At 43.6% G+C, this 26948-nt stretch overlaps 1 protein-coding gene across 2 annotated transcripts in view; it reads right to left on the bottom strand.

Moving 5' to 3' along the window:
- Nucleotides 1–26948, bottom strand: part of Fbxo36 (F-box protein 36) — a 57206-nt gene that overhangs the window by 16269 nt on the left and 13989 nt on the right. Inside the window, exons 1-2 of one of the 2 annotated variants that reach the window (XM_059278596.1) lie at nucleotides 22886–23053; nucleotides 3500–3608 (exon numbers count right to left, since the gene is read on the bottom strand). In XM_059278596.1, the coding sequence (XP_059134579.1) occupies nucleotides 3500–3608; nucleotides 22886–22921 (145 nt within the window). In that variant the 5' untranslated portion in view covers nucleotides 22922–23053. Of the gene's footprint in view, nucleotides 1–3499; nucleotides 3609–22885; nucleotides 23054–26948 lie in introns of those variants that run through there. The other variant, XM_059278595.1, reaches the window with a different exon arrangement.

Here is a 26948-nt window from a genome sequence, read left to right as displayed (position 1 = left end):
TGGATACTAAGCATCTTCGCCCTGACACTCTGGTTCTTCTCATTCCCACCTTCAGTTTTACAGCTGCTTGCAGACTTCCATTGCTGAAGCTGTCTACCTGTCTTCCTTCCTTCCTTCCTTCCTTCCTTCCTTCCTTCCTTCCTTCCTTCCTTCCTTCCTTCTTTCCTCCCTCCATCACTCCCCCCCCCCCCTTTAGAGACAGGATTTCTCTGTGAACCCCTGGCTGTCTGGGAACTTGATCTGTAGCCCATACTACAAAGATCTGCCTGCCTTTGCCTGCCTCTGCCTCCCTGGAATTAAAGGCAATTGCCACCATGCCTGCTCTCTCTTTCCTTTTAAATTTTTATGTATGTCTGCACCATGTGCATGCAGTGCCCACAAAGGCCAGAAGAGGGCATCAGGTGCCCTGGAACTGGAGTTACAGCAGGTTATGAACAGCCTTGTGGGCTAGCAATCAAAGCCAGGTTTGAAAGTTACATACTATCAGGTGTCCTGAATCCTACTGCTCACATGGATCAGCCCACATGCAAGAGCATGTGTGAATCACTCAAGGGTCCTCCTTCCGGGTCATCTTGGGACCTGCCTGCCACTGTGCAAATTGTAGTGTTTGGGAAACATCACAGGAAGAGAGATAAGGTGTAACTTCATGATTTTTGTCACCCCTCCTCCACTATCCCATGGAAGGTGAGATTAGAAGATTTTTAAAATTATAGTGTGTGTGTGTGTGTGTGTGTGTGTGTGTGAGAGAGAGAGAGAGAGAGAGAGAGAGAGAGAGAGAGAGAGAGAGAGACAGAACAACTTGTAGGAATCAGTTCTCTCCTCCCACCATATCCCAAGGTTGGAATCCAAGCCATCAAGATTGGCAGCTTTGCCCAGTGAACCCTCTATGGAAGCTATAGGTGGATACACTGGTGGTCTAGCAGATACTCATATGAACTGATCATGGGCATAGTTAGGTAACTACCTGAGTATGTTATTAGAGAAGTTCACATGAGAGATACTAACTTAGGACTTACCCCCTTGTGAGGAGCATTTTAAAATGTTTATTTCTTATTTTTATTTATTTATTTATTTGTTGTTATTATTCTTTCATATTTTACATCCTGACCCCAGTCTCCCCCCGCGCCCCCCCCCCTCAGATCCATGCCCCCTCAGTCTTCCCTCAGAAAAGAGCAGACTTCCCAGGGACATCAAACAAACATGACATAAAATGCTACAATAAGACCAGGCGGGGCTGGAGAGATGGCTCAGAGGTTAAGAGCACTGACTGCTCTTCCAGAGGTCCTGAGTTCAATTCCCAGCAACCACATGGTGGCTCACAGCCATCTGTAATGAGATCTGGTGCCCTCTTCTGGCCTGCAGTCATACATGCTGTATACATAATAAATAAATAAATCTAAAAAAAAAAAAAAAAAAAAAAAAAAAAAAAAAAAAAAAAGACCAGGCATACACCAGCGCATCAAGGCTGGACAAGGCAACCCAGTAAGAGGTGTGTGTGTGTGTGTGTGTGTGTGTGTGTGTGTGTGTGTGTGTGTACATGTGTATACATATATGCCTGCCCATGGAGGCCAGAAGCCAGAATTGGATCCCTTGTAATAAGAGTTACAGGAAATTGTGAGCCATCTAACATGGGTGCAGGGAACTGAACCTGGGTCCTCTGCAAGGGCAGGATGTGCTCCTCACTGCTGAGCCGTCTCTCCAGCCCTATGGACGGCACTGAAAACTGGAGATTGAACTAAATCCCCCAGGATGTCATTACAAACAGACAGGAGAAAGGCACAGGTTTGAACTCCCAATCCCATTGTCTTGATTTGAAGATTAAGAATCCAGTGAGGGAAAGGAACTAAGAACAAGATCAAATGACAGCAAACACCACCTCCTTGCTAAGTACTGCTGAGAGTGATATGCTCAGATTGTCTGCCAGGATCTCTGCATGAGAAAATCCTGTAGGGTCCTTAGGGAGAAGACCAAGAGGAGACAGAAAAATCAGTCCAGTCAAACGCCGTCTGCTTAACAATAGAGCAAACAATAATTAAGAGCTGATTATATATAATGCTGAGCAAGTCATGGAAGGCTCGAGACGGCCGAATAAAGTAACCAGGATTATTCCCAGCCCAGCACAAGGAAACCAACTCACAAAGGGGCTGAGCTGTCACCGTGGTCACAACAGCTAGCTAGTGGCAGCACTGAGGCTACAGCTGGCCGAATGACCCCAGAGCTCTGCTATGCTTAGGCACGAGCATCCATTCTCTCTTCTGCTGATGGAGAAGTCTTTCTGCAGGGTTCTCCAAGAAGGGAAGGTGGAGATGAGCAACTGACTACTGAGCCGCCTGCAAGGTGTATGGGGACGCAGCCTTTGTGAGTCACCAGCCACTAAGGGTTGGGCTTCTCAGTGACACAGCTGCCTTTGAATCACCCATATGCTTGTGACTAACACCCAGTAACTTGGGTGGAATACATCTTTGGTCTCTTATTGTTATCCTGTCTGGGGCAAACAGACACTTGTTCACACCTCCCCAGAAAATGACACAACACTAAGATGCATGAGACCCTATCTCAAAATTTTTTTATGCCAAAGAGATTTTAAAAGATTTATTTTAGCTGGGTGGTGATGACGCATGCCTTTGATCCCAGCGCTTGAGAGACAGAATCAGTTGGATCTCTGTGAGTTAAAGGCCAACCTGGTCTACAAAGTGAATTCCTGGGACAGCCCGGGCTACATAGAGAAACCCTGTCTTAAGACAAACAAACAAACAAATGAAGATTTATTTTATTTTATTTATTTATTTAATTTTTTTTGTTTTTTGTTTTTTGTTTTCAAGACAGGGTTTCTCTGTGTAGCTTTGCGCCTTTCCTGGAACTCACTTGGTAGCTCAGGCTGGCCTCGAACTCACAGAGATCCGCCTGGCTCTGCCTCCCGAGTGCTGGGATTAAAGGCGTGCGCCACCACTGCCCGGCGATTTATTTTTAATTATGTGCAAGTGGGTGTGTGCAGTTGCTCACACAGGCCAGAAGAGGTCATGGATTGCATGGAGCTGGAGTTACAGGCAGTTGTAAGCCCCTCCTCCCATGGGTGCTGGCAGCTGAACTGGGGTCCTCTGCAAGAGCAGTACACACTCTTAACCACTAAGCCATCTCTTCAATCCTCAAAAAATAAAACTCAAATCCAACATTCTATTATTTCTTTTGTTGTTGTTGGTTTCTTTTCCTTTCTTTTTTTTTTTTTTTAAGATTTATTTATTTATTATGTATACAGTATTCTGTCTGCATGTATACCTGAAGGCCAGAAGAGGGCACCAGATCTCATTACAGATGGTTGTGAGCCACCATGTGGTTGCTGGGAATTGAACTCAGAACCTCTGGAAGAGCAGCCAGTGCTCTTAACCACTGAGCCATCATCTCTCCAGCCCCCCATTCTAGTATTTGTAAGAACATAATTACACAAGTATGAACTGCGTGATCTATTGCTGCCATATACACTGGAGTATGACTGACTCACCTTGAAGATGAGAGTTCTCTAAGAAATCTTCATGGGTTTCCTTTGTCTCTCCAGGCTTTGCTGACCGAAACTCACTTCTCAGAGAAATCTTCCACCATCTAAAGATGATCTGTAGTTAAATAAGAGTTGGTAGCAGTTAAAAATGAGTCTAATTCTGACAGCTATCCTAAGTTTAGGGTTATTTGTTTGTTTGTTTTTGTTTGTTTGTTTGTTTATTTGAGACAGGGTCTCATGCAGCCCAGGCCGACCTAGAACTCACCAAATAGCCAAGACTGGCCTTGAGTGCTTGATTCTCTTGTCTCTGTCTACCAAGTGCTGGCAGCCTGGTCTACAGAGTGAGTTGCAGGATAACCAGGGCTACACAGAGAAACTCTGTCTCAATAAACAAAAACAAACAATCTATCAGGCCACTGAGGCTAGAGAAACGGGTCAGTGGTGAAGAGCTTTCATTCCCAACATCCATGTAGCTGTTAACCACCATGTGTAATTACAGCCCTAGGAGATCCAACACCTTCTTCTGGCCTCCTTGGACACTGAATGCATCTGTTGCACAGACATACATGCAGGCAGAATACCCAGGACTGCAGTACTGCCATCACAGGCAATTCCTCCGCATCTCCCCACCTCCACTGGGCTCTGACTGTTTCATTGTCCTGTTTTGCTCTTTCATCTCTCCAGCTCTAAACTGAACTTTTATCTGTTTCCAGACCATGTTCTACTATGAATTACATTCTGGCTTGAAAACAACAACAATGCATGTTCCTTTGGTTACTTTTAATTCCCTTCATCTCTATAGGTTTGTGCCTTACAAAAACTGTGTATGTTGTCATTTTAGTGGTGCTGAAGGGGTGAAAACTGGCAGTTCTGTAAGTAGAGGATGCACTCTCCAGTACCAAGATAAGATACTTAAAGTGCTACAGACTATGTGCAGCATTATCTTTTAAAGATTAAAAAAAATTGTTTTTGTTACTTTTAATTTTGGGTATGAGTGTTTTGCCTGCACGTACGCCTGCGTATCACTTGCATGCTCCAGGGCCAGAACAAGTAGTTCAAGCCCTTGGAACTGAAGTTACAGTTCGATTAAAAGAAAATCATTCCTTTACAAATTAATACAAATGCAGTGCCAATAAATGTTTGTTTTTTAAAATGGGCCAAATTCTTGTCAATTCATATGGTAAAATAAATGTACAGAAGTACTGGGATAGCCAAAGAGTTAGGGAATTGGCAGACAAAAAAAAAAAAAAAAAAAAAAAAAAAAATCTCCAGGAGGAAGAAGCCTCCTCTCTCAGAAGTTTGCAAACGCTGTTGGAGAGGTGGTTTATCCCTGCACTTGAGAGCTGAGGCAGGAGGAATTCCTGGTTGGCCTACAGAGTGAAATATTGCCTCTAATCTATACCCAACAAAACAAAATAAAATACACTCACACAAAACCCCAAACACCTCAGAGCCTAACATCTTACCAAGGAGTTCTCAAGTTGCTTAAACCTGCGTAGTTAAACATTACCCAGAAAGCTGGAGAGAGCTGGGAGTTTAGGAATGCTTGCTCTTCCAGAGGATCTGAGTTGAGTTCCCAGAGTCCACAAGGGAGGCTAACAATTGCCTGTAACTGTAGAAGATCCAGGATCTCCCAAGAGAGCCGATGCCTTCTTCTGGTCTCAGGCACCCTAACATATATGGCATACATTCATATATGGCAAACATACATACACACACACACACACACACACACACACTCACTACATAATAAACAAACAAAATAAATAAAAAAAATCTTTTGTGGATTTTTTTTTTTTTTTTTTTTTTGGTGTTTTGAGACAGGATTTCTCAGTGTAGCCCTGGCTGTCCTGGAACTCCTGTAACAAGGCTCATCTCGAATTCAGAGATCTGCCTATCTTTGCCTCCCAAGTGCTAGGATTAAAAGTGTGCACCACCATGCCCAGTTTAAATCTTAAGTTTAAAAAATTATAAATGGGGCCTGGAAAGATGGCTCAGCAGTTAAAGCACTGACTGCTCTTCCAGAGGACCCAAGTTCAATTCCCAGCACCCACATGGCAGCTAACAGCTGTCTATAACTCCAAGATCTGACATCCTCACACAGACACCCATGTAGGCAAGCAAAATATCAATGCACATAAAAGAAGAAATAAATTTAACGGACGGTGGTGGCGCATGCCTTTAATCCCAGCACTTGGAAGGCAAAGCCAGGCGGATCTCTGTGAGTTCAAGTACAGCCTGGTCTACAGAGCGAGATTCAGGGCAGGCACCAAAGCTACACAGAGAAACCCTGTCTTGAAAAAACCAAATAAAAAAATAAAAAAATAAAAAATAAAAAAAAAAGAAATAAATTTAAAAAATTGTAAGTGGTTTTAATTGTGTGTGTTTTTTAAAGACAGGAGGCCACTGTGTAGCCCTGGCTGACCTGGCACTCTCAAATTTTATAGACCAGGCTAGCCTAGAATTCACAGAGATCCATCTGCCTTTGCCTCCTGAATGTTGAATTATAGATGTGAGCTACTATGCTCTGCCCTGCCCATATGTTTCTTTCTTTATTTTTTTGAAATATAAATATTTAGCTGGGCTTGGCGGTGCACACTTTTAATCCCAGCACCCAGGATGCAAAGGCAAGTGGATCTCTGTGAGTTTGAGGCCAGCCTGGTCTACAAAGTGAGTTCCAGGACAGCCAGGGCTGTTATACAGAGAAACCCTGTCTTGGAAAACAAAACAACAACAAAACAAAACAAACAAACAAACAAACAAACACCTGAAGACTCCACCACTTCAGCCACTTTTATTTTAGTATGGAAATCTGTAAAAGCTCTTGGCCATCACTCAAGTGTCCTGGTGAGTTAATAATATCCCCTGTTCTTTCTGGAGGGTGGGGAGGCAGCCAGTTGGGCTAGAGATGGCTCAGTAAGTAAAAACATCTAGCTGTCCTTTGACCACACATACCATGTGGCAGTGGTCCAATTCTCTTGGCAGGAGGGTTTTTTTAAAGTTTTTAAATTTTAGATGTATGTGATTATATCTCGATGTGGGAATGCACACTCTCTTGCTGGGTCCCATGGAAGCCAGAAGAGGGTGTTGGATCTCCCTTGCTGGAAGTATAGATTGTTGAGAGGGGACTGAAATGGGTTGTTGGGAACTCAACTCCAGTCCTCTGACATCTAGAGCTCTTAACTGAAGAGCCGTCTCTCCAGGCACATACCCGAGCCACCCCCTCCCCCCCACCCCACACACACAAAGATGTTTTCCTTTTTTTTTTTTTTAAATTTATTTTTTGTTTGTTTGTTTGTTATGAGACAGGTTTCACTGTGTAGCCCTGGCTATCACAGAGTCCAAGATCCACCTGCCTTTGCCGCCCAAGTGCTGGAATTAAAGGCGTGGCCCGCCACCTGTAGAAATAATGGATTTTTTTTTGTTTTTGTTTTTTCCAGATAGGGTTTCTCTGTGTAGTTTTGGTGCCTGTCCTGGATCTCACTCTGTAGACCAGACTGGCCCCGAACTCACAGAGATCTGCCTGCCTCTGCCTCCCAAGTGCTAGGATTAAAGGCGTGCGCCACCACCACCCGGCAAATAATGGATCTTGAGAAACTGGAAATCACCAGCAATCTCTTGGTGGAAGAAGGAATTGGCTGAAGCCTTGGTGACAGCCAAAGAAGAAACCTGTCAAGGGGGAAATGATTTGTCAGGAGACACTGGAGCTGACATAGTTGTGTACACCTCTTGCCTTCTACTTAAACCTAAATCTCAGGTTAGGACCTTGAAGACGAACTGAGGGAGGAGGTGCCACTGGGTCTTTTTTTTTTTTTTTTTTTCTTTTTTCTTTTCCCAGTGTTTGCTTTTCACTACGACTGGTTAACTTAGTTAATGTCCAGCTCTGGCTCTGACCCCGATTCTAGGAACAAGGCAAAGTCCACTGGGCTCTTGGACTGTGGGTCTACCTGAAGAGACTAATGACTGACTTAAGTTCACTCTCAAACTAGCTGAAGAGGAAATCATGGAGGATTTCCCACAGGGCCCAGGACAAACTCTGCATCTTGGCTCTCCCCAGATCTCCAAGTTGGATGGTTCAGAGACTAGGGAGGTTCCCAGCATCTTCCAGCCAATCTATTTATTGTCTGTGGTAGATATTCTGAAGACCCTCTCCTTTACCCATAGTCTGGGTTTTAAACATTTAAAGTTCTTAGGCCTCTGCATGTCAAAGGGTGAGCAAAGAAATTCCCCTGAGGCAATAACAGAGCAGGCTTGAGAGACCAAAGCATATATTGATGGGAAAAGAAGACAAGAAGCTGAGAGGGTAAGTCCTGAAGCAAACCTAAATGCTGCCTGGACCTGGCAGAACATATGTATGTACAATCCCGGCTACTATGGAGACTGACGCAGAAATTCCTTTTCCCAAAGTCCAGCATTTAGACAAAAGCCAGCATTCCCTCCAGGACTTAAGATAGTCCCTAATTGCTAAAACGAGTCATTCTCCTTACCTCTGGCAAAGGGGACTTACGGGCTCTTTCATTAACCTGTGCTTGAGGTGCCTATTTAACAAATCAAAATTGACACTGGCAGCCGGTCTCGGCATCACCAAGACCTGTTACTGAGTCCTGGCTCCTCAGAACTTCTCACCCCAGCCTCTACCCTAAACCTTCCCAGCCCCTGAGCTTCCTTCCATTCCCCTACTTCTCAGATCCCTATATAACCTCAGCCATTTTGGCTCCCAGTTCTCCTGGCCTCTTCCCCTCTTGGCCCTGGCTGGCTCCATTCCTGCTCCTTGATCTCTCTTGGTCTGTGGTTCCTCTCTTGGCCTCTTGGTCTCATGGTGTTCTCTTGGCTCCTGCTTCCTCTCTCTTCTTCTCTCCCTCTTTCCCTTCTCCTCTCTTGGCCTGGTTCAGCCTGGACCCCTCCAGGTGTTTCTGGCTGTTTTCTCTCTCATATCTACAATAAACTTTCTTCTCTACCATACCTAGGAGCTGCCATGTTCTCATTTTTTTAAAAATTTATATTGCAGTTTCAAGGTGTGACTAGGCAACTTAGTGAGACCATCTCAAAAAGAAAAATATAAAAAGGAGTTGGTGATGGAGCTCGGCGGAAGGTCACTTGCCTAGCAAGTGCAAGGCTGTGGGTTCAGTTCTCACCCACCCCAGTATAACAAGAATTGCTAAGTGTCATCTGGCCAGAGGTCCCATTATGATAGGAATTCCAAAAACATTTGAAATATACAATTTAAAATGAAGAAATGCTTACACATATTTATATTAGACATAGCATTAAACTAATTTATAGCTGAGGTGGTGGTGCATACCTTTAAATTCAGCTAGAAGCAGGTGGATCTCTGTGAGTGACCCTGTCTAAAATAAAAACAAACAAACAAACAAATGCTTCACTCCCATATTACACTAGTGACTACCACATTGGATTTGTAGATGACTTTTTTTTTTTGTCAATATGGACGAGGTTCTAGTCTCAGGTTCAGTTGGCCAAAAATTTCCTGGGCTTTCTGTTTAGGCTAAATTGGAATAGTCTGAACCTTGGTAAAGTCGTGTACTCTGGAGCATTCCTTACTCCTATTCCCTGCTGTCACCTCACGGCTCGTATTCCTCCTCCCTTTGCTGATTGTTTTGAAATTTCCTTTGGGGGTGTGAACAATGGCTATACTCCCTCCTTCTAAGGTCCCAGTTGACTGGAGCAGCAAGCAGAAAGACTGCTTAGGATGCTGGGCAGTGGTGGTGCACGCCTTTAATTCCAGCACTCCGGAGGCAGAGGCAGGCGGATCTCTGTGAGTTCAAGGCCAGCCTGGTCTACAGAGCGAGTTCCAGGAAAGGCACCAAAGCTACACAGAGAAACCCTGTCTCGAAAAACCAAAAAGAAAAGAAAAAGAAAAAAAAAAAAAGAAAGGCTGCTTAGGGTAGGGACCTCAAAGGCTACAGTTCCAGAAACATCCTTAATTGTCTTGTCTAGGAATGCCAGGAAGGAGATCTGGTTTCTCCAGGTTGTAGCCTGGAAGATACACCTGAGGGTATGAACTTAGATCCCCTCTGTGAATAGCTTTGGAAATGGACCTTTGGATTTTCACAATGAAAATAGGTTATAGCTACTCTTCAACTTCATCCTGTCTCCTAAAGGATCTTCAGACAGGAGAATGATACAGTAAAGCAGGGAGTCTACCTCCAGGTGCAGACACCTGTAAGGTTATGAGAGGAGGATGAGTCCGCGGGACCACCCTAGGAAGGGGCTTATTGTAAGCCATGCTAAAGAGATAGGCAGACTCTGAGATAGTCAACTTTTTTTTCTCCCAGCATTCTTTTTTTTTTTTGCGGGGGGGGGGGGGGGGGGGGGGAGTTTCAAGACAGGGTTTCTCTGTGTCGCTTTGCCCTTGTCCTGGAACTCACTCTGTAGCCCAGGCTAACCTCAAACTCACAGAGATAAACATGCCTCTGCCATGCCCGGCAACCTGTGTCACTCCCTCCCCTAAACTCCTCTAATGTTTTTTTTTTTTTTTTTTTTTGAGCTGAGGATCGAACCCAGGGCCTTGCGTTTACTAGGCAAGCACTCTACCACTGAGCTAAATCCCCAACCCCTCTCCCAGAATTCTAACCCTACTTAGTGCAGCCCTCACAAGCACCGTGTGGTCAGATTGGATCTGTTCAGCTTCTGAGTCCAGGCTCACAAACAAGCTTTTTGTGTTGTTGTTTTGAGACAAGGTTTCTCTGTGTAGGCCTGGCTGCCCTGGAATTCCCTCGGTAGCCCAGGCTGGCCTCAAATTCACAGAGATCCACCTGCCTCTAATTCCTGAGTGCTGGGATTAAAGGATGCATTACCACCACCACATGCCCAGCTCTTTTTTTCTTTTTGATGCTGGCCAGAGCCTATGGGTGTTTTTTCCCTGGTGCTTTCTGGACTTCTGCCCTTTCTTTTCTTTTCTTTTTTCTTTTTTTTGGTTTTTCGAGACAGGGTTTCTCTGTGTAGCTTTGCACCTTTTCCTGGAACTCACTTGGTAGCCCAGGCTGGCCTCGAACTCACAGAGATCCGCCTGGCTCTGCCTCCCGAGTGCTGGAATTAAAGGCGTGCGCCACCACCGCCTGGCATTCTGCCCTTTCTTTAAAGCACCCTTCTCCTCCATGTCTGTCATGTGGTGAAGGCTTGACTCAAACAACATGGATTTCTCACCCCACCCCCACTTCTCTTCTCCACTCTCCTTCTCTGGACAGCAGCTGAAATGTACAGATTGCTGGCCTTGGGAATTTTCTTTTCTTTTTCTTTTTTTTTTTTAATGCTGAATGTGGTTTATTGAAGGAGGGAGGAGGTCTTGAATACAGGCTTACAGCATAATGGGAGAACCCCAGAGAGGAGAAGTTTGCTACCAATGTTTTATAATCTTGCATCTAAGCTGTTAATGCCCATTATGCAGGATACACAGACAAGGAACTTCCCTTAAGCATTCAGGAGGGTGGAACCCAGCAGGGAATTAGCATAGGGAGGATATCAAGGTTAAGGTCAGCAAGCAAGGCAACAGTTACCCAAAACGGGGGCCAGGACCCTACAGGTCCCCCTTTTACTAGAAAATGAGCTTCTGACTTAGGTTGTGTGGGATGTCAGCAGGTCACCTTACCCGTCATGGAGATGCCTGCCCAGGCCAAACAGGTGCTCTGTCTTAGGTTGGTGAGCGTCCCCCAGGCATTACCCGTCTCTGAATACTCATTATCATACAGGCTCTATTGTGTGTGAGCTGCAGAGTTAACTGCTGCCAAAGATCTCAAAGTGGCACTGGGCTTGCAATCTGTGTGTTTGACACAGAAAAGACCAACAGAAGTCCTAACCCACCCATAGCCAGTAGGCTAAAGGCAACTGAACTAGGGAATTTTCTTTTAAACTCTGACAAAATTGTTCTCTTCAAGTGAGCTTCGGCTTTGCTTGACTTTCAAACTTTCATCAGCAGTATGAGTTTAACAAAGTTCATCCTGGGAACTAATGAGCTTATTGAGCTTCCTTCCAGAACATGAGTGAGGAGCTACTCACAGGGGTATGGTGACGCTTCCCTCTAATGGAGTCTCCTTCTGTTAACCTTACCCAACCTATATACAACATCAGGTCCCAAGAGAGCCCCTCCCCCAGGCCTTGTGCAATTAGTGCAGGATTGCATACAAATAGCTGAGAGGAACAGCTGGACTCCCAGGTGAGCTTCCAATGCTCTGCCTCATCTCCTCCTTTTCTGAGTAAGTCTCCAGCAAGCGGCACCAGGGAGCTGATGATAATGGCTTTGCCTGGAGGACTGTGTTCTCCAACACCAACTCATTCTGTCCTCCCTCAGGTAGTTTTCAGACGGTATTTTAGTGCAAGCTCTTGGTCTCTCTGCTCTTGTCAGCTTCCCGAGGAGGCTATTGGCAGCACTGAAACTCCATGTAAAAATTCATTTCTCCTGAGGCCAGTAGATGTAAAATTTCCCCCAGTTGGCCACTGCCCAGTATGTTTTTCAGTCAGGTTTTTCAGTGTAACCTGAAAGACATTGTCTTGAATTCCTCATATTCCCTACAATATTAGATCACTGTATTATACATCCAGCTCCACACATCTTCATGGAGACTTACTTACTGGTTATGTGAACATTGATCTCTTCAGTAATTTAATGGAAAACCAATAATTCATTGACCAGATTTGGTAGCACTGGTAGATGATTACAGCTACTAGGAGGCTGAGGCAGTCAGATCCTAAATTCAAGGCCAGCCTGGGTAACAAATAAATAAATAAATAAAAATAATAAATTCAAAGAAGGACTAGAGATTAGCCCAGTGATAGAGTATTTGCCTGGCATGTGTTAAACCCTGGGCTGAGTTTCCAGAACCACAGAAAGAGCGTTTATGCTAACTCAGTGGCTAGGAGGGGTATTGCAGCATGAGTGTATTCCAGAGGCTAAGGTAAGATCATCATAAGTTCCAGGACAGCCTTAGCTACAAGACTGTACCAGGCTTTCTTTTCTTGGGTCACCAACCAGCTCCCAAATCATGACATTGAGACTTATGATTAGTTATGAATGCTTAGCTCATTTCTGGCTTGCTCTTTTAACTTAAATTAACCTGTTTCTCTTTATCTACCTTTTGCCTTTATCTACCTGGGCTTCTTACCTTTCTTTCCATATGTCTTACTTTCCTGCTTCCTCCAGTGTTTCTGCCTGTCTGGTGGTTGCCTGGTTTCTGACCCTGGGCATGTCCTCTCTTACTTCCTCATTCTCTCCTCCTTCTTCTCTCTTGAGCTTAGATTTCTCTTCTTACTTGTTCTCTCTGTCTACCAGCCCCACCTATCCCTCTCCTGCTTAGCTATTGGCTGTTCAGCTTTTTACTAGACCAATCAGGTGCCTTAGGCAGGCAAGGTGAAACAGCAACACATCTTTAGATAATTAAACAAATGCAACATAAGGGTAACACACCTTCACATAGTTATATTCCACAACATAAACAAATGAAATACATCTTTGCTTAGTTAAAATAAGATTCCACAACACCAGACTCTGCCTCAAAGAAACAAAAATGAAAAACAAAATTATTGAGTTTCAACCAGTGCCATACAGTTTGGGGTTCCAGGGATACAAGCAGAGCACAAAATGATTAAAACCCCCTGTCCTGCCCTGCATGGTGACACACCACTTTAATCCTGGCACTTGGGAGGCAGACACAGGCAGATCTCTATGTATTGGAGGTCAAGCCAATTAGGTCTTTATAATGAATGTCTCAACTAAGGAAATAAATAGATAAATAAAATTCCATCTCAATGAAGCTTGCATTCCATCAGTGAAGGAAGAAGGAATACATAGCTTTCTTTGTGGAGGATGGGGACAAAAGGTTTAGACATGGTCTCTTGTATCCTAGGTTGGTCCTGAACTCAATATCTCACTATGTGGTGGAGGCTGGCCTTGAACTCCTGAACATCTTGCTTCTGCCTCCCAACTGCTTGGATTACAAGTGCGTAGTATGTGCCACTATGCTCTTTTACAACGCCACGGATCGAACCCAGGGCCTTGTGCATGCTAGGCAAGCACTCTACCAATTGAGCTACACCCCCAGCATTTACAGTTCTTTGTTTCAGTGACAGTGTAATCCCAGTCTCTGGAGGCAGCAGAAATATGGAAGACTTGTTCATTTTTATCCTTCATCCAGCCAGTTGGAAAGAATCAATGCTACTCCTAAATTCCTCTCTAACACACTCTATACCCCAGGCTGGTGATCCACCTGCCTCATCCTTCCCAAGTGCTGAGATTACAGGTACACACGACCATATCCAGCTACAAAGCTTTTCTGTCTACCATTCTCATTTTATGCTCCTAGCTGCTGCTAAGAGAATTCTTAAAAGATCCACAAGGGGGCTGGAAAATAGTGTAGCCCAGTGACAGAGTGCTTGCCTAGCATGTGAGTGGCCCTGAGTCCTAGCCCCAGCACTGAAGAGAAAAAAAAAAAAAAAAAAAAAAAAAAAAAATTCAACACTCTGCCTGAAGCTCAGATTTCCCAATCCCTTGTGGTTCACCCTGCCTATGTCCCACCTCAGGTATTATTTTGCCTGCATACCAATGCTTGTGTTTGCCTGCTGTTGCTCCTGCCGGGAACATTTGGCTCCTCCCAGTCCTAGACTGGTAGGCAGGGCGTCTGGAGCTCTCTTCAAGCTCAGGCTGGTTTGCATGTCTCCAGGGTTCTGCACATAAATCTCTCACAGCTCTTAAGCCACTGCACCCAAATTGGCTTTCTTCTCATACTCCCAGCCAACCTCCTTGGACTTTGACCTTCACTCTGGTCCCCCCACCCCCCACCTTCCTGCATGATGTTAGCTGCCCCAAAGCCTCTTTCCTTGGCTCCTGTATGCCTATGACTCACAATTCATATCTCCAGCCCAGATCTCTTGGCTTATGAATATGTCTACCTGGATGTGCTACCCTAATATTTAAACCAGAAGTCAGTATTTTTTCCCTCCTAGTCTCATTTTATAGGGTTTGTAGGGGTTGCCAAACTCCAGCCAATAGAACATAGATGTATGTTTAATATACATCCCCCATCACAGAAGAACGGGTTTTTGTTGGTGGTGGTGTTTTTATATGCTGGCCTGAAAACTTCCAAGAATTTCCTTGTCTCTACCTTATACCTCACTTTAAGAGCACTGGGATTAGCTGGGTGGTAGTGGTGCGTGGCTTTAATCCCAGCATTTGGGAGGCAGAGGCTGGCGGATCTTTGTGAGTTTGAGGTCAGTCTGGTCTACAAAGAGAGTTCCAGGACAGCCAGGACTGTTTCACAGAGAAACTCTGTCTCAAAACAAAACAAAACAAAACAAACAAACAAAAGCACTGGGGGGTGGGTGGGTGTTACAGATGTATGCTACTGTGTCCCTTTATTTTGTTTCTTGGGGGTTGAACTCAGGTGACTGTTCATCACTATTACCCCAGTCCTAGGTTCCTAAAGACTTAAAGAGGAAAAAACTGAAGCTAGGCAGTAGTGGAGCAGGCCCTAATCTCAGCACTCAGGAGGCAGAGGCAAGCAGATCTGAGTTTGAGGCCAGCTGGGGCTACACAGAGAAACCCTTGGGGGGTGGGGGTGGGGGGATTAGGGTTGGGGGTGTAGGGTGGGGGTTTAGGATGGGGTGGGGTGGGGGGTATACAACAAAACATGAAGGAAGTGTAACATAAACTGTCTATGATATACAAACTCAAGATATTTCCTACCTGGCTTCCTATAAAATGTATCTCAAACAAGATGTGGCGGCACATACATTTATGACTCTGCACTGGGAAGGTGTGGGCAGGAAGGTAGGAGGTTGGAGGTCACCCTCAGCTACATAGTGAGTTCAAGGCCAGCCTGGGATACATGAAACTCAGTTTCAAAGCAAAAAAGGAACACAAAACCTTGTTTAGGGCCTGTGGTATAGTGGCTCAGTGGATAAAAGCCAGAGAGGGGACTATCTGATCCAGAACCCATGGTGGAAGGGGAGAACCAACTTCTAAAAGTTGCTCTCTGAAGTCCACAGGCACAACATTTTTTTCTGTTTTATTTTCATATGAACCTAGAACTGTGAGGATGCATTTGTTGCCCCTCTAGGCTGGCATGGAGGCTCACCCAGGAAGTCTCAGACACAGCAAGATCTGTAGTTGAAGGCTGTCCTTGGGGACTTAGACCTTCCTATTGTTCTGCTTCTCCTGGCTCAGGCAGGGCGGGTTTCAAGTAAAGGCTGGTTAGTGCACAGGCACAGCCTGGCAGTGGCTGCTGGGGTTACCTATGTTCACTAACATCTGAGAGGGAAAATCTTACCCCCTACACAGAACAGAAGGAATTCCCATCTTATGCCACTAACTAACCAGGCCAGGAAGCCATCTCAGCTTTTACTGTACGGCTTTCAATCTTAACCCAAATCTAAATAGTAACCAAGTATCAAAATATTTTTTAATCAGGCTGGAAAAACTACTCAGAGTGTGAAGCATTTGCTGCTCTTACATTAGCTCTACATTAGGCTGCTCACAACACCCTGTAACTCTAGTTCTGAGGGATCCAAGATCTTCTTGCATACATGTAGAAAACAGACAAAAATTCTTAGCTGACCATGGTGGCACACACCTTTAATAATACCGTTTTCCAGCTTAGATGCAAGATTGTAAAACATCGGTAGTGAACTTCTGCCCTCCGGGGTTCTCCCATTGTGCTGCTTTACGCCTGTATTTAAGACCCCTTCCCTCCTTCAATAAACGGCATTGGGGGGGGGGGATTTATACTGTATCAAGTTGATAATAGAAAAATAAATAATAAATAAAAATTGAAAAAACTTAGAAAAGAAACACACAAAGATAATGATGATCTGGGGTGGGTTAGTTGGAAGGGAAACTGGGTAAAAAGGTGAGGAAGAGATTTCGCTTCATGTCTTTCAAATTTTTTCCTTTCTCTTTCCTTCTTTCTTTCCCTTTTTGGGACTAACTTAATTATAATTCCCAAGGTCAACATTCTGTTACAACTAGATAAAACAGATGCCTGATTTTTTTATGTGCAAAAATAATGTTTTCTTAAGTATTGATTTGCTGTTAATAGTGTTTATAACAATATTTTGTTTTTCCCTTCACTAAGTAAGACACTTCAAGCCCATGATTAAATTTCTCCAAATGCTGTTTATATACTTTCCTATTAGGTAAAGCCTTCACTTGCTAAATAGATACTGTCTTAATAGCAAAAATAAAATAAAAATAAAAAATAAAATAAAGTAAAATAAAATTTAAAAAAAAGAAAGAGTTTCACAGGACCAGGACAAACACCTAGCACTTCAGTAAAATCAAATAAATAAATAAATAAATAAATAAATAAATAAATAAATAAATAAATAAAAATAATACCGTTTTCGATCGACTTTTACAATGTAGTGTAGCCTACATTGGCCTTGACATAGACATGAATGAAGAATAGATTGGTCTTGAACTCAGATTTTCTTGTCTCAGATCCCCGAAGGCTGGGATTAACACCATGCCCGGCAAATGATTCTAATTGTATCTGCCATAGGATAAAAACATGGTAGAGCCAGGCGGTGATGGCACACGCCTTTAATCCCAGCAATCAGGAGGCAGAGCCAGGCGGATCTCTGTGAGTTCGAGGCCAGCCTTGGCTACAGAGTGAGTTCCAGGAAAGGTGTAAAGCTACACAGAAAAACCCTGTCTCGGAAAAAAAATAAAATAATAATGGTAGAATTGTGGTGATATGGGAAGAAAAGGCTAGGACAGGAAGAGGCTGAAAGCTTATCAGTCTTTACTGCAAAAAAAGGCTGGATCAGACCCTAATGAGAGGGACCCAAGACCACAGAGACAATCTGTTTCCCAAAAGGCATTGTCAAAGGCAATAAATACATTCCTCTCACAACAGATCAGATGGTGCTGTTTCTAGAGACACCTCAATCAAGGATGCCAAAGATGATAATTAGGCTGCATTTACTTCAGGCTAAAATGATACATAACCTTAGGTTTCTAGCACTCTCTTCTTTCCCCTAAACCTAAATAGCACCCCTCATAAATCCTCTTTACAATCTTGTTTACTGAGAAAATTTCTTTAGCTTTTAACTTCGTTATAAATTACATTCTTTAGACAATTCTGGAGAGAAGGGGGAGTCCTTAGCAAGCTGTAGAGGTATAATTCAGAAAGCCACAAGAGTATATATCCCCATTGTAAACACACTTAAAGGCCTCTGTTAGAGAGGCTCACACTTGTCCTGTCCCCTCCCTCCCCCATCAATCCAACTTTGTTTCATTTCTGGCTCACTCTGAAATTAATTTCTTTATGGACACCACAAACCCCAGGTTTGCTTGAGTGGAGACTTCTAAGAACTCGGGCAACTGTAGATGTGGTGAGGAGCTGTGTCCCCTTTGCCAGTGGCAGATCTAACACAAAGATGAGTACCACTTCAATTGTACCACATTCCTCCTGCTCCCTGTCCAGTCTTGTTTCCATTAACTCCTTCCTTTTAGTAGTTAGGAGTACTTGTTCTTCTGGCAGAGGATCCAGGTTCGATTCCCAGCACCCACCTGGTAGCTCACAACCATCTTTAACTCTAGTTCCAGGAAATCCCATGGCCTCTTCTGACCTCTGTGGGTACCAGGCATACATGCAGTACACATTCAAATGGGCAAAACACCCACACACATAAAATAAATGAAAAACAAAACAAAAAGCACCCTCACACGTTTCTAACAAAAACTATATCGGGGCTGGAGAGATGGCTCAGAAGTGTAGAGTATTTGCTGCTCTTCCAGAGGACCCAGGTTCGATTCCTAGCAACCATATGGCGGCACAGGCTCACAACAATCTGTAACTCAAGTTCTAGTTTTTGATGCCATGGGCCTCAGATGGAGAACTCACTGACTCAGCTCAGTGCCCAGCTGTTGATGCAGTCTTCTTGACTTCCTACAAGTCTGCCTGTCTGTCTGTGTGTACCTGGACCTGACCTGCTGTGTCCTTTTCCTAAAGTCTTTTAACTGCAGCAGCTCTCTCCTGGTGCTTGACTCTGTCTCAGCCCACTTCTAGCCCTCTTGAGTGCTGCTGAAGCCTCTTTAGCTGATACTCATTCTGTAACCCATACATAGGTGCATATATATATATATATATGTATATATGTGTGTGTATACATACATACATACATATATATATATATATATATATATAAAGATATGTTGATTTATTGACTTGTGCTATGTAATATACGATATGAAGACAAATTGCTGTCTTTGGATCCATTACACCCTGTAAATTTGTTATTCAATAATATTCTGACGCTGACGCTGTGGAAAGACAAGCATACTTGCCTGTGTTTCTGGCCTAGTGTGTACATGACCATTTGCTTTTTCAAGGTTGGCTCAGGCTTGCTCAGGTTTGTGCTGATACTCCTATCTTACCCTCCCTCCCAAGTAGCTGGAACTGATTATACAGGCATGAGCCACCACTTCTGGCTTTATACCAATGAGTCTTTGAAGTCTTTGATCATATTTTCCTTACAAGTTGAGACTTCTATTTTTTCTTTTAGAAACAAGTTTTTTTTTTTTAAGATTTATTTATTTTAATTTTATGTGTCTGTCTGAATATCTGTCTGCATGTATGTATGCTACATCCTGCTCAGCTTAGGTCCAGGAACTCTGCTAGAGGAAGTGAGGTAATGAAGAAAAGACAGACACAATAAAACTGGGATCAGGTCGGTTCTGTTATTGCTACTTGCCTCAACTTGGAACCTCAGCATATTTATTAGGTACAGCATGGGGATTGGGGGGTATGGGGATTAGCTAGTTTCAGTAGGAGAACTCTGTAGGCAAGCAGCTCAGGTTGTAAACATCCAGTGGGAGGAAGCTACAGTTTCTAGTCTTTGCACACCCTGATCCATAAACATTCATACTGTGACGCCTGGGGAAAGTTTGCCATTGTTTTGGAGCCTGGCCCATATGGGTAATGATTTTGCCAATTTCCCACGGGCCAATTGGTTTCAGAGTCTTCCACAGGCTCTGTCCATGTCAAGATACACATTTACTCAGGACTTCATTCAATCAGAGCTTCCTCTGCTTCTCACGTGTACATGTATGTGCACCACATGTGAGCCTAGTGCTCTTGGAAGCCAGAAAAGGGCACCAGGTTCCTTAGAACTGGAGTTACAGATGGTTGTGAGCCCCTGTGTGGGTGCTGAGAATCGAATCTGCTAGGACAACATGAGTTCTTGACCAATGAGCTATCCTTTCAACCCGACAAGCAAGTTTCCTAGAACTATCTACTTTCCTTACCACGCCCCAGCCCCCATTTTCCGTTCACACCTAGTTTGCAAACCAGCATCTTCCTGTCTTCCTTTCCACTCAATACTGTAGAATGACGTTGAACTACTTCTACTTCTTCTTCTTCTTCTTCTTCTTCTTCTTCTTCTTCTTCTTCTTCTAGCAATTATTTTTTTTTTAAAGATTTATTTATTTATTTATTTATTTATTTATTTATTTATTTATTTATTATGTATACAGTGTTCTGTCTGCACACATACCCGCAGGCCAGAAGAGAGTACCAGATCTCATTACAGATGGTTGTGAGCCACCATGTGGTTGCTGGGAATTGAACTCAGGACCTTTGAAAGAGCAAGCAGTGCTCTTAACCTCTGAGCCATCTCTCCAGCCCTTCTTCTTCTTCTAAAGATTAATTTTTGGCCGGGCGGTGGTGGCGCACGCCTTTAATCCCAGCACTCGGGAGGCAGAGGCAGGTGGATCTTTGTGAGTTCGAGGCCAGCCTGGTCTACAGAGCGAGATCCAGGAAAAGGCGCAAAGCTACACAGAGAAACCCTGTCTCGAAAAAACCAAAAAAAAAGATTTATTTATTTATTATGTACACAGAAGGTGCCAGATCTCATTACAGATGGTTGTGAGCCACCATGTGGGTGCTGGAAATTGAACTCAGGACCTCTGGAAGAGCAGTCCGTGCTCTTAACCTCTGAGCCATCTCTCCAGCTGGACGTTGAACTTCTGATCCTCTTGCCTTCACTGCCTGAGTGCTATGAATACAGGCTTGGGCCACCACAACTTCTTTCTTTGGTGCTGGAAATGAGGCAAGCATACACCTCTGGCCCTTTCCTCACTTCTGTGCATCATCTGACACCTACCTGGTCTCCAAAGCGAGTCCCAGGAAAGGCGCAAAACTACACAAAGAAACCCTGTCTCACAGAGTTTCTCTGTGTAACAGCCCTGGCTGTCCTGGAACTCGCTTTGTAGACCAGGCTGGCTTTGAGCTCACAGAGATCCGCCTGCATCTGCCTCCTGAGTGCTGGGATTAAAGGAGTGGGCCACCACCGCCCGGCTTGAACAATGTTAAGAGTCCAGAAAGGCCAGGTATGGTGACACAGGCATGGAAGGGAAGCTGAAGAAGGAGACTGTGAGTTTAAAGGCTCTTGTTTTAGAAGACACAAAAAGAACAGGAGACATTGATGACATTGCCGCAAAAGAACATTTTCATGTGAATGACTAAGAGACTATTTTAAGTGAATGTAGTATTGTAATCATATTAAATACATTTAGAGATCCAGACCATAACTCAGCACATTAAAGGGCCAGAGCATCCTTGCCCTGCTGCTTTTCTGCTAATGCAGGACGGTGCTGGGAAAACCAGTGTGACAAGAAGGAAGAAGGGACTCTGTTGGCCTCGACTTACAACTTAACGTGGTGATGAAGGAGAATGATTAAATTCCACAAGAGGGCTGAAAATGCTCTTGCTAAGCTTCTAATCAAACTGGCAGGGAGTCCCTCCAATAAAAAAAAGTGGGGATCACTGGTTGTACAATAACACTTAAAATATTTAACTGTGCTGGGGATCAAATCCATATTGTCATACAATTTTAAATTTGATAAATACTGAGATAAATAGGCCAATAAGTAGCTTTATTTAAAATCTTAAAATTTGATTTTTTCATTTAATTGCAGTTAATTTTTACAAATTTTTACAAATGAATCTCTTCATGAACTTTTTTTTTTTTTTTGGATACAGGGTCTCACTATGTAGCCTTAGCTGATCTGGAACTCACTATGTAGCTCAGGCTGCCTCTAACTCATAGAGATCTGCCTACCTCTATATCCTGGGTGCTAGGATTAAAGGCATTCCAGGACAACCAGGGCTATACAGATAAACCCTACCTCCAAAAATACGAACAAAACACTGTAACAAAAATATACACTCACCAAAAAGGGATAGGGTAGGGCCCTAGGACTGGAGAGATGGCTCAGTGGTTAAGAGCACAGGCTGTTCTTCCAGAGGTCCTGAGTTCAATTCCCAGCACCCACATGGTGGCTCACAACCATCTGTAATGAGATCTGGTGTCCTCTTCTGGCATGCAGGCATATGTGCAGATAGAACACTGTATACATAATAAATAGAATCTTAAACAAAAACAAAAAGAGTGCTTGCTGAGGCCCACTGATATGGCTCAGCAGGTAAAGGAGTCTGCTAATAGCCTGATGCCCCAAATTCAAGGCTCAGGATTAACAAGGTAGGAGTGAACTGACTTCTGTAAGTTGTCCTCTGATCTCCATATGCTACGGCACAACCCAGCCCCGATACAGACGCATAAATAAACAATACAATAAGATATTTTCTTTTCAAAACAGATGTAGTTGGTTTTTTCTTCCTACTCTTTTGGGGCCTGCTGCCCAGCTTCCAAATAAATACACAGAGACTTATTCTTACTTATGAATGCCCGGCCTTAGCTTGGCTTGTTTCTAGCCAGCTTTTCTAACTTAAATTGTCCCCTTTCTCTTTAACTACAATTTGCCTCTGGGCTTTTTACCTCTCTTTATCCTATTTATCTTGCTTTCCTTCTTACTCTGTGGCTGATTTACAGCTGGGTGGCTGGCCTCTATCGTCCTCCTCTCCTGTTCTTGCTCCTTGCTCTTCCCTCTAGATTTCTGCTCCTATTTGCTTTACCTGCCAGCCCTGCCTATCCTTTCTCCTGCCTAGCTATTGGCTATTCAGGTCTTTATTAGACCATGAAGTGCTTTAGACAGGCAAAGTAACACAGCTTTACAGAGTTAAACAAATGCAACATAAAGGCAGGCAGTGGTGGTGCACACCTTTAATCCCAGCACTCAGGAGGCAGAGCCAGGCGGATCTCTGTGAGTTTGAGGCCAGCCTGGGCTACCAAGTGAGTTCCAGGACAGGCACCAAAACTACACAGAGAAACCCTGTCTCCAAAAACCAAAACCAAAACAAACAAACAAACAAAAAACAAATGCAACATAAAAGAATGTAACACATCTTTGCATCATTAAACAAATATTCCACAGCATAAATGAATGTAACACACCTTAAATTAATATTCCACAATGCAACTATGAAGACCAGAGATTGGGTCCCAATACCCACATAACAGTCAAAGTATGGCCATTCATACCTGTAACTCTATGGATATAGGGTGAAAATCAGGCATCCCTGGGGCTCCTCTTTATCCCAAGGCCAAAACTTAGCTATGTGGCTATATGTAGCTACAGGGTGGTGCTGGTGGGGTAGTTTAGAAACGTTTCCTTTTCTTTTTCTTTGTGAGGTCTGTTTGTTCAGCTATAAATTAGGTAGGCCTTTCACTATTAAAAAGGAAAAAATTGGTTACTGGGGACAATGAATGATTTCTGCCACAAGAAGAATATATCAGAATGTACCAGAATGTATCAAGTCACATTCCTGCAGACTTCTTAGAAATCTTTATTTCCCATGTTTTAACCAAGATTGTTTTATCAGACAGTTCTTGCTACTGATACATTTTATCATTTATTACAAGGACTATTTTAACTCTAACCTATCCTTAAATAACCTGTATAGGGTATCAACCAGTATCAATGAGGCATCTCCCCAGCCCAACAAGGACATCCCAGTGTGGATCACAACTCTCTCTCTGCCTTGACTTTTTCATATTTGTCTCACACATGCCAGGCAAGCACCTTACTCCCGAGCTCCCTCCTAGTCCTGCCTTGATCTTCAGCGGAAAAGTTCTATCCTAAACTGTTTTCTATCCCCTGGTAACATCATCCATGAGGCTTTCCCACTGCTGAGCTAAAATCTAGCTTTTCATTCTTATTGTTGGTTTGATATTTTCTTTTCTTTTTAAAAAAATGATTGATTTGCTTGGCGGTGGTGGCCCATGCCTTTAATCCCAGCACTAGGGAGGCAGAGGCAGGTGGATCTCTGTGAGTTCGAGGCCAGCCTGGTCTCCAAAGCGAGTTCCAGGAAAGGTGCAAAGCTACACAGAGAAACCCTGTCTTGAAAAACCAAAAAAAAAAAAAAAAAAAAAAAAAAAAAGAAAACAAAAACAAAAAAAAAACCCAAAACCCAAAACCCAAAAACCAAAACAAAGATTGATTATTTTTATGTGCATTGGTGTTTTGCCTGCATGTATGTCTGTGTGAGGGTGTTGGATCCTCTGGAACTGAAATTACACACAATTGTGAGCTGCCTTAATGGGCCCTGGGAATTGAAGCCAGGTCCTCTGGAAGAACAGCCAGTGCTCTTAACTGCTGAGCAGTCTCTCAAGCCTGGTTTTGTTTTTCCAAGATAGGGTTTCTTGGTATATCCCTGTTGTTCTGGAACTCATTCTGTCCCCCCCCCCCCCAAGAGCTGAGGACCGAACCCAGGGTCTTGCGCTTGCTAGGCAATTGCTCTACCACTGAACTAAATCCCCAACCCCCTGGAATTCATTTTGTAGACCAGGCTGGCCTCGATTCAGAGATCCACCTGCCTCTGCCTCTGCCTCCTAAGTGCTGGGATTAACGGTGTGCACCACTTCACAGTTGAGTTTTTCATTCTTCACTTTTGGAGTCCTTGTAAACCATCCAGCTGCTTAAAGTCTACACCCGCCAGTGTAGTCCACAGGGATCTTATTTTCAACCATATGAAACTCTCCCCTTCCCCTTCCTATATTCCTTATTTTGGTGGCACTGGAGAGGCAGAGGCAGGTGGATCTCTGTGAGTTCGAGGCCATCCTGGTCTACAGATCGAGTTCCAGGACAGGCACCAAAACTACACAGAGAAACCCTGTCTCGAAAAAAACAAACAAATAAACAAAAGACTTGTCTTCTGACCTCCACACATATCCTCACTCACCCACCCACACAAAATGAATAAATAAATGTAGTAGAAATGATACAGTAAGAGCTGTGGAAACAGCTCAGTGGTGGAGTATTTGCCTAGTGTGCGGAGACTCTGGGCTCAATCCTGAGTACTGGGGGAAATAAGGTACAGAGAAGAAAACAAACAAACAAAACTAAATTTTAACAAATAAAACTTACATTTATTAAGTCAAAAACTGCTCACTGAATTCACACTGTACTCTGTGCTAAGAGCTATCAGAGGACCAGATGCCACCTGAACATGGACCAAAAGACTCTTACATTTTTATTCTCAGCAGCTTTTTAAATTATGTGTACATGTGTATCTGTGTATGTCACATGTGTACAGGTGCCTTTGGAGACCAGAGGGGTCAGATCCCCTGGGACTGGATTTAACAGGTAGTTGCAAGCCAATGTGGGTGTTAAGAATTGACTTGAGCCCTCTGAAATAGTATGGCTCTTAACCACTGAGCCATTAATTCAGCCCCAAAGATATTTTAATGTAAAGTTTTAAAAAGAGGGTAAAGAGAAGCAAAGAGGCACTCAGAAAAAGAGACTTAGATTTTAAAAACTGACCAGGCTGGGCAGTGGTGGTGCACGCCTTTAATCCCAGCACTCAGGAGGCAGAGCCAGGCAGATCTCTGTGAGTTCGAGGCCAGCCTGGTCTACACAGCGAGATCCAGGACAGGTACCAAAACTACACAGAGAAACCCTGTCTCAAAACAAACAAACAAACAAACAAACAACAAACAAACAAAAACCTGACCAGGCATGGTGGTACATGTCTTTAATCCCAATACTCTGGAGGTAGAGGCAGGCAGATCTCTTTGAGTTTGAGGACAGCCTGGCCTATAAGAGAGAATTACAAGCCACACAAGACTACAATAGTGAGTCTGTCTCAAAATCATTTTCAATTTTTTAAAATGTTTTACAAAATATTGACAAATAATTCACATAGTATACAATTTGCCTGTTTGCACAATTTGATAGACTTTAGTTCAGTATCCTCATAGGCCCAACAAAATCATTTTTTTTTTTTTTTAAATTTATTTATTTATTATGTATACAGTGTTCTGTCTGCACATATCCCTGCAGGCCAGAAGAGGGCACCAGATCTCATTACAGATGGTTGTGAGCCACCATGTGGTTGCTGGGAATTGAACTCAGGACCTTTGGAAAAACAAGCAGTGCTCTTAACCTCTGAGCCATCTCTCCAGCCCCCCAAAATCATTTTTTTAATCGAAAAAAATTATGTGTGTGTCTATGTATGGGTATCTACATGTGACTGCAGGTATTCAAGGAGGCCAGAGGCTTCCAACACTGCTGGATCTGGAGTTAAAGCAACTGTGAGTCACCTAATGTGGGTAGTAGGAACCAAACTGCAAGAGCAGCAGGTGCTCTTACACCCTCAACTATCTTTCCAGCCCTCAGAGGAAAAGATACACTAAAGAACATGGGTACAGATTTCTGAGAATCACCAATTTTTGTTGTTGTTGTTTTTGAAGACCGGATTTCTCTGTGTAACAGCTCTGGCTGTCCTGGAACTCACTTTGTAGACCAGGCTGGCCTCGAACTCAAAGAGATCTGCTTGCCTCTGCCTCCTGAGTGCTGGGATTAAAGGTGTGTGTCACCACTGCCTGGCTATTTTTTATTATTTTTAATTATGGATATGTGTATGTCTGTGCACAGTGTCTGTGGAGGCCAGAGTCATTTTATCCCCTGTAAGTAGAGTTACGTGGAGTTGTAAGTTGTCTGACATTAGTGCCAGGAACTGAACTCAGGTCCTCTGGAAAAACAGTAGGCTCTTCGTCACTGAGCTCTCTTCAGTATCCCGTCCCCTTCTAATGTGTATGGGTGTCTGGTGCATAGATGTGTGTGTATCATGTGTATGTCTGGTGTCCACTGAGGCCAGAGAAGGGCACTGGATCTCCTAGAACTGGAGTAACAGATGGCTGTGAGCTGCCATGTGGGTGCTGGGAATTGAACCCAGGTCCTCTGGAAGAGCAACCAGTACTCAGTCTCTGAGTCAGTTTTCTAGCCCTGATGTTTGGCTTAAAAAAAAAGGGACGGGGGAGGGTTTTGTAGGCTAATCTGCCTTCAGGCCTGTCATACTTCTGGCTCAGTCTCCTGAATGCTGATAAGACCTTTTTTTATTTTTAATTTAAATTATTTCTTTGACAGTCCTCAAGGCATATGGGAAGACTTGGCTATGTCCACCTGGACCCTGCATGTCCCAGGGCTTTACTTATCTGCCTCCACTCTCCTAGGGCTATACTGCAAGATTTTTGCTTCTGTGTTACTCCCTGTTCATCTTCCCATCCTCCATTTGTCTATCCAAAACAGAACCAAAAAGGTCAT

The sequence above is a fragment of the Peromyscus eremicus genome, chromosome 13 (genome assembly GCF_949786415.1).
Source record: "Peromyscus eremicus chromosome 13, PerEre_H2_v1, whole genome shotgun sequence".
Taxonomy (NCBI): Eukaryota; Metazoa; Chordata; class Mammalia; order Rodentia; family Cricetidae; genus Peromyscus; species Peromyscus eremicus.
Note: the sequence above shows the minus strand (reverse complement) of the source record. Positions and strands in the feature narration are given on the sequence as shown.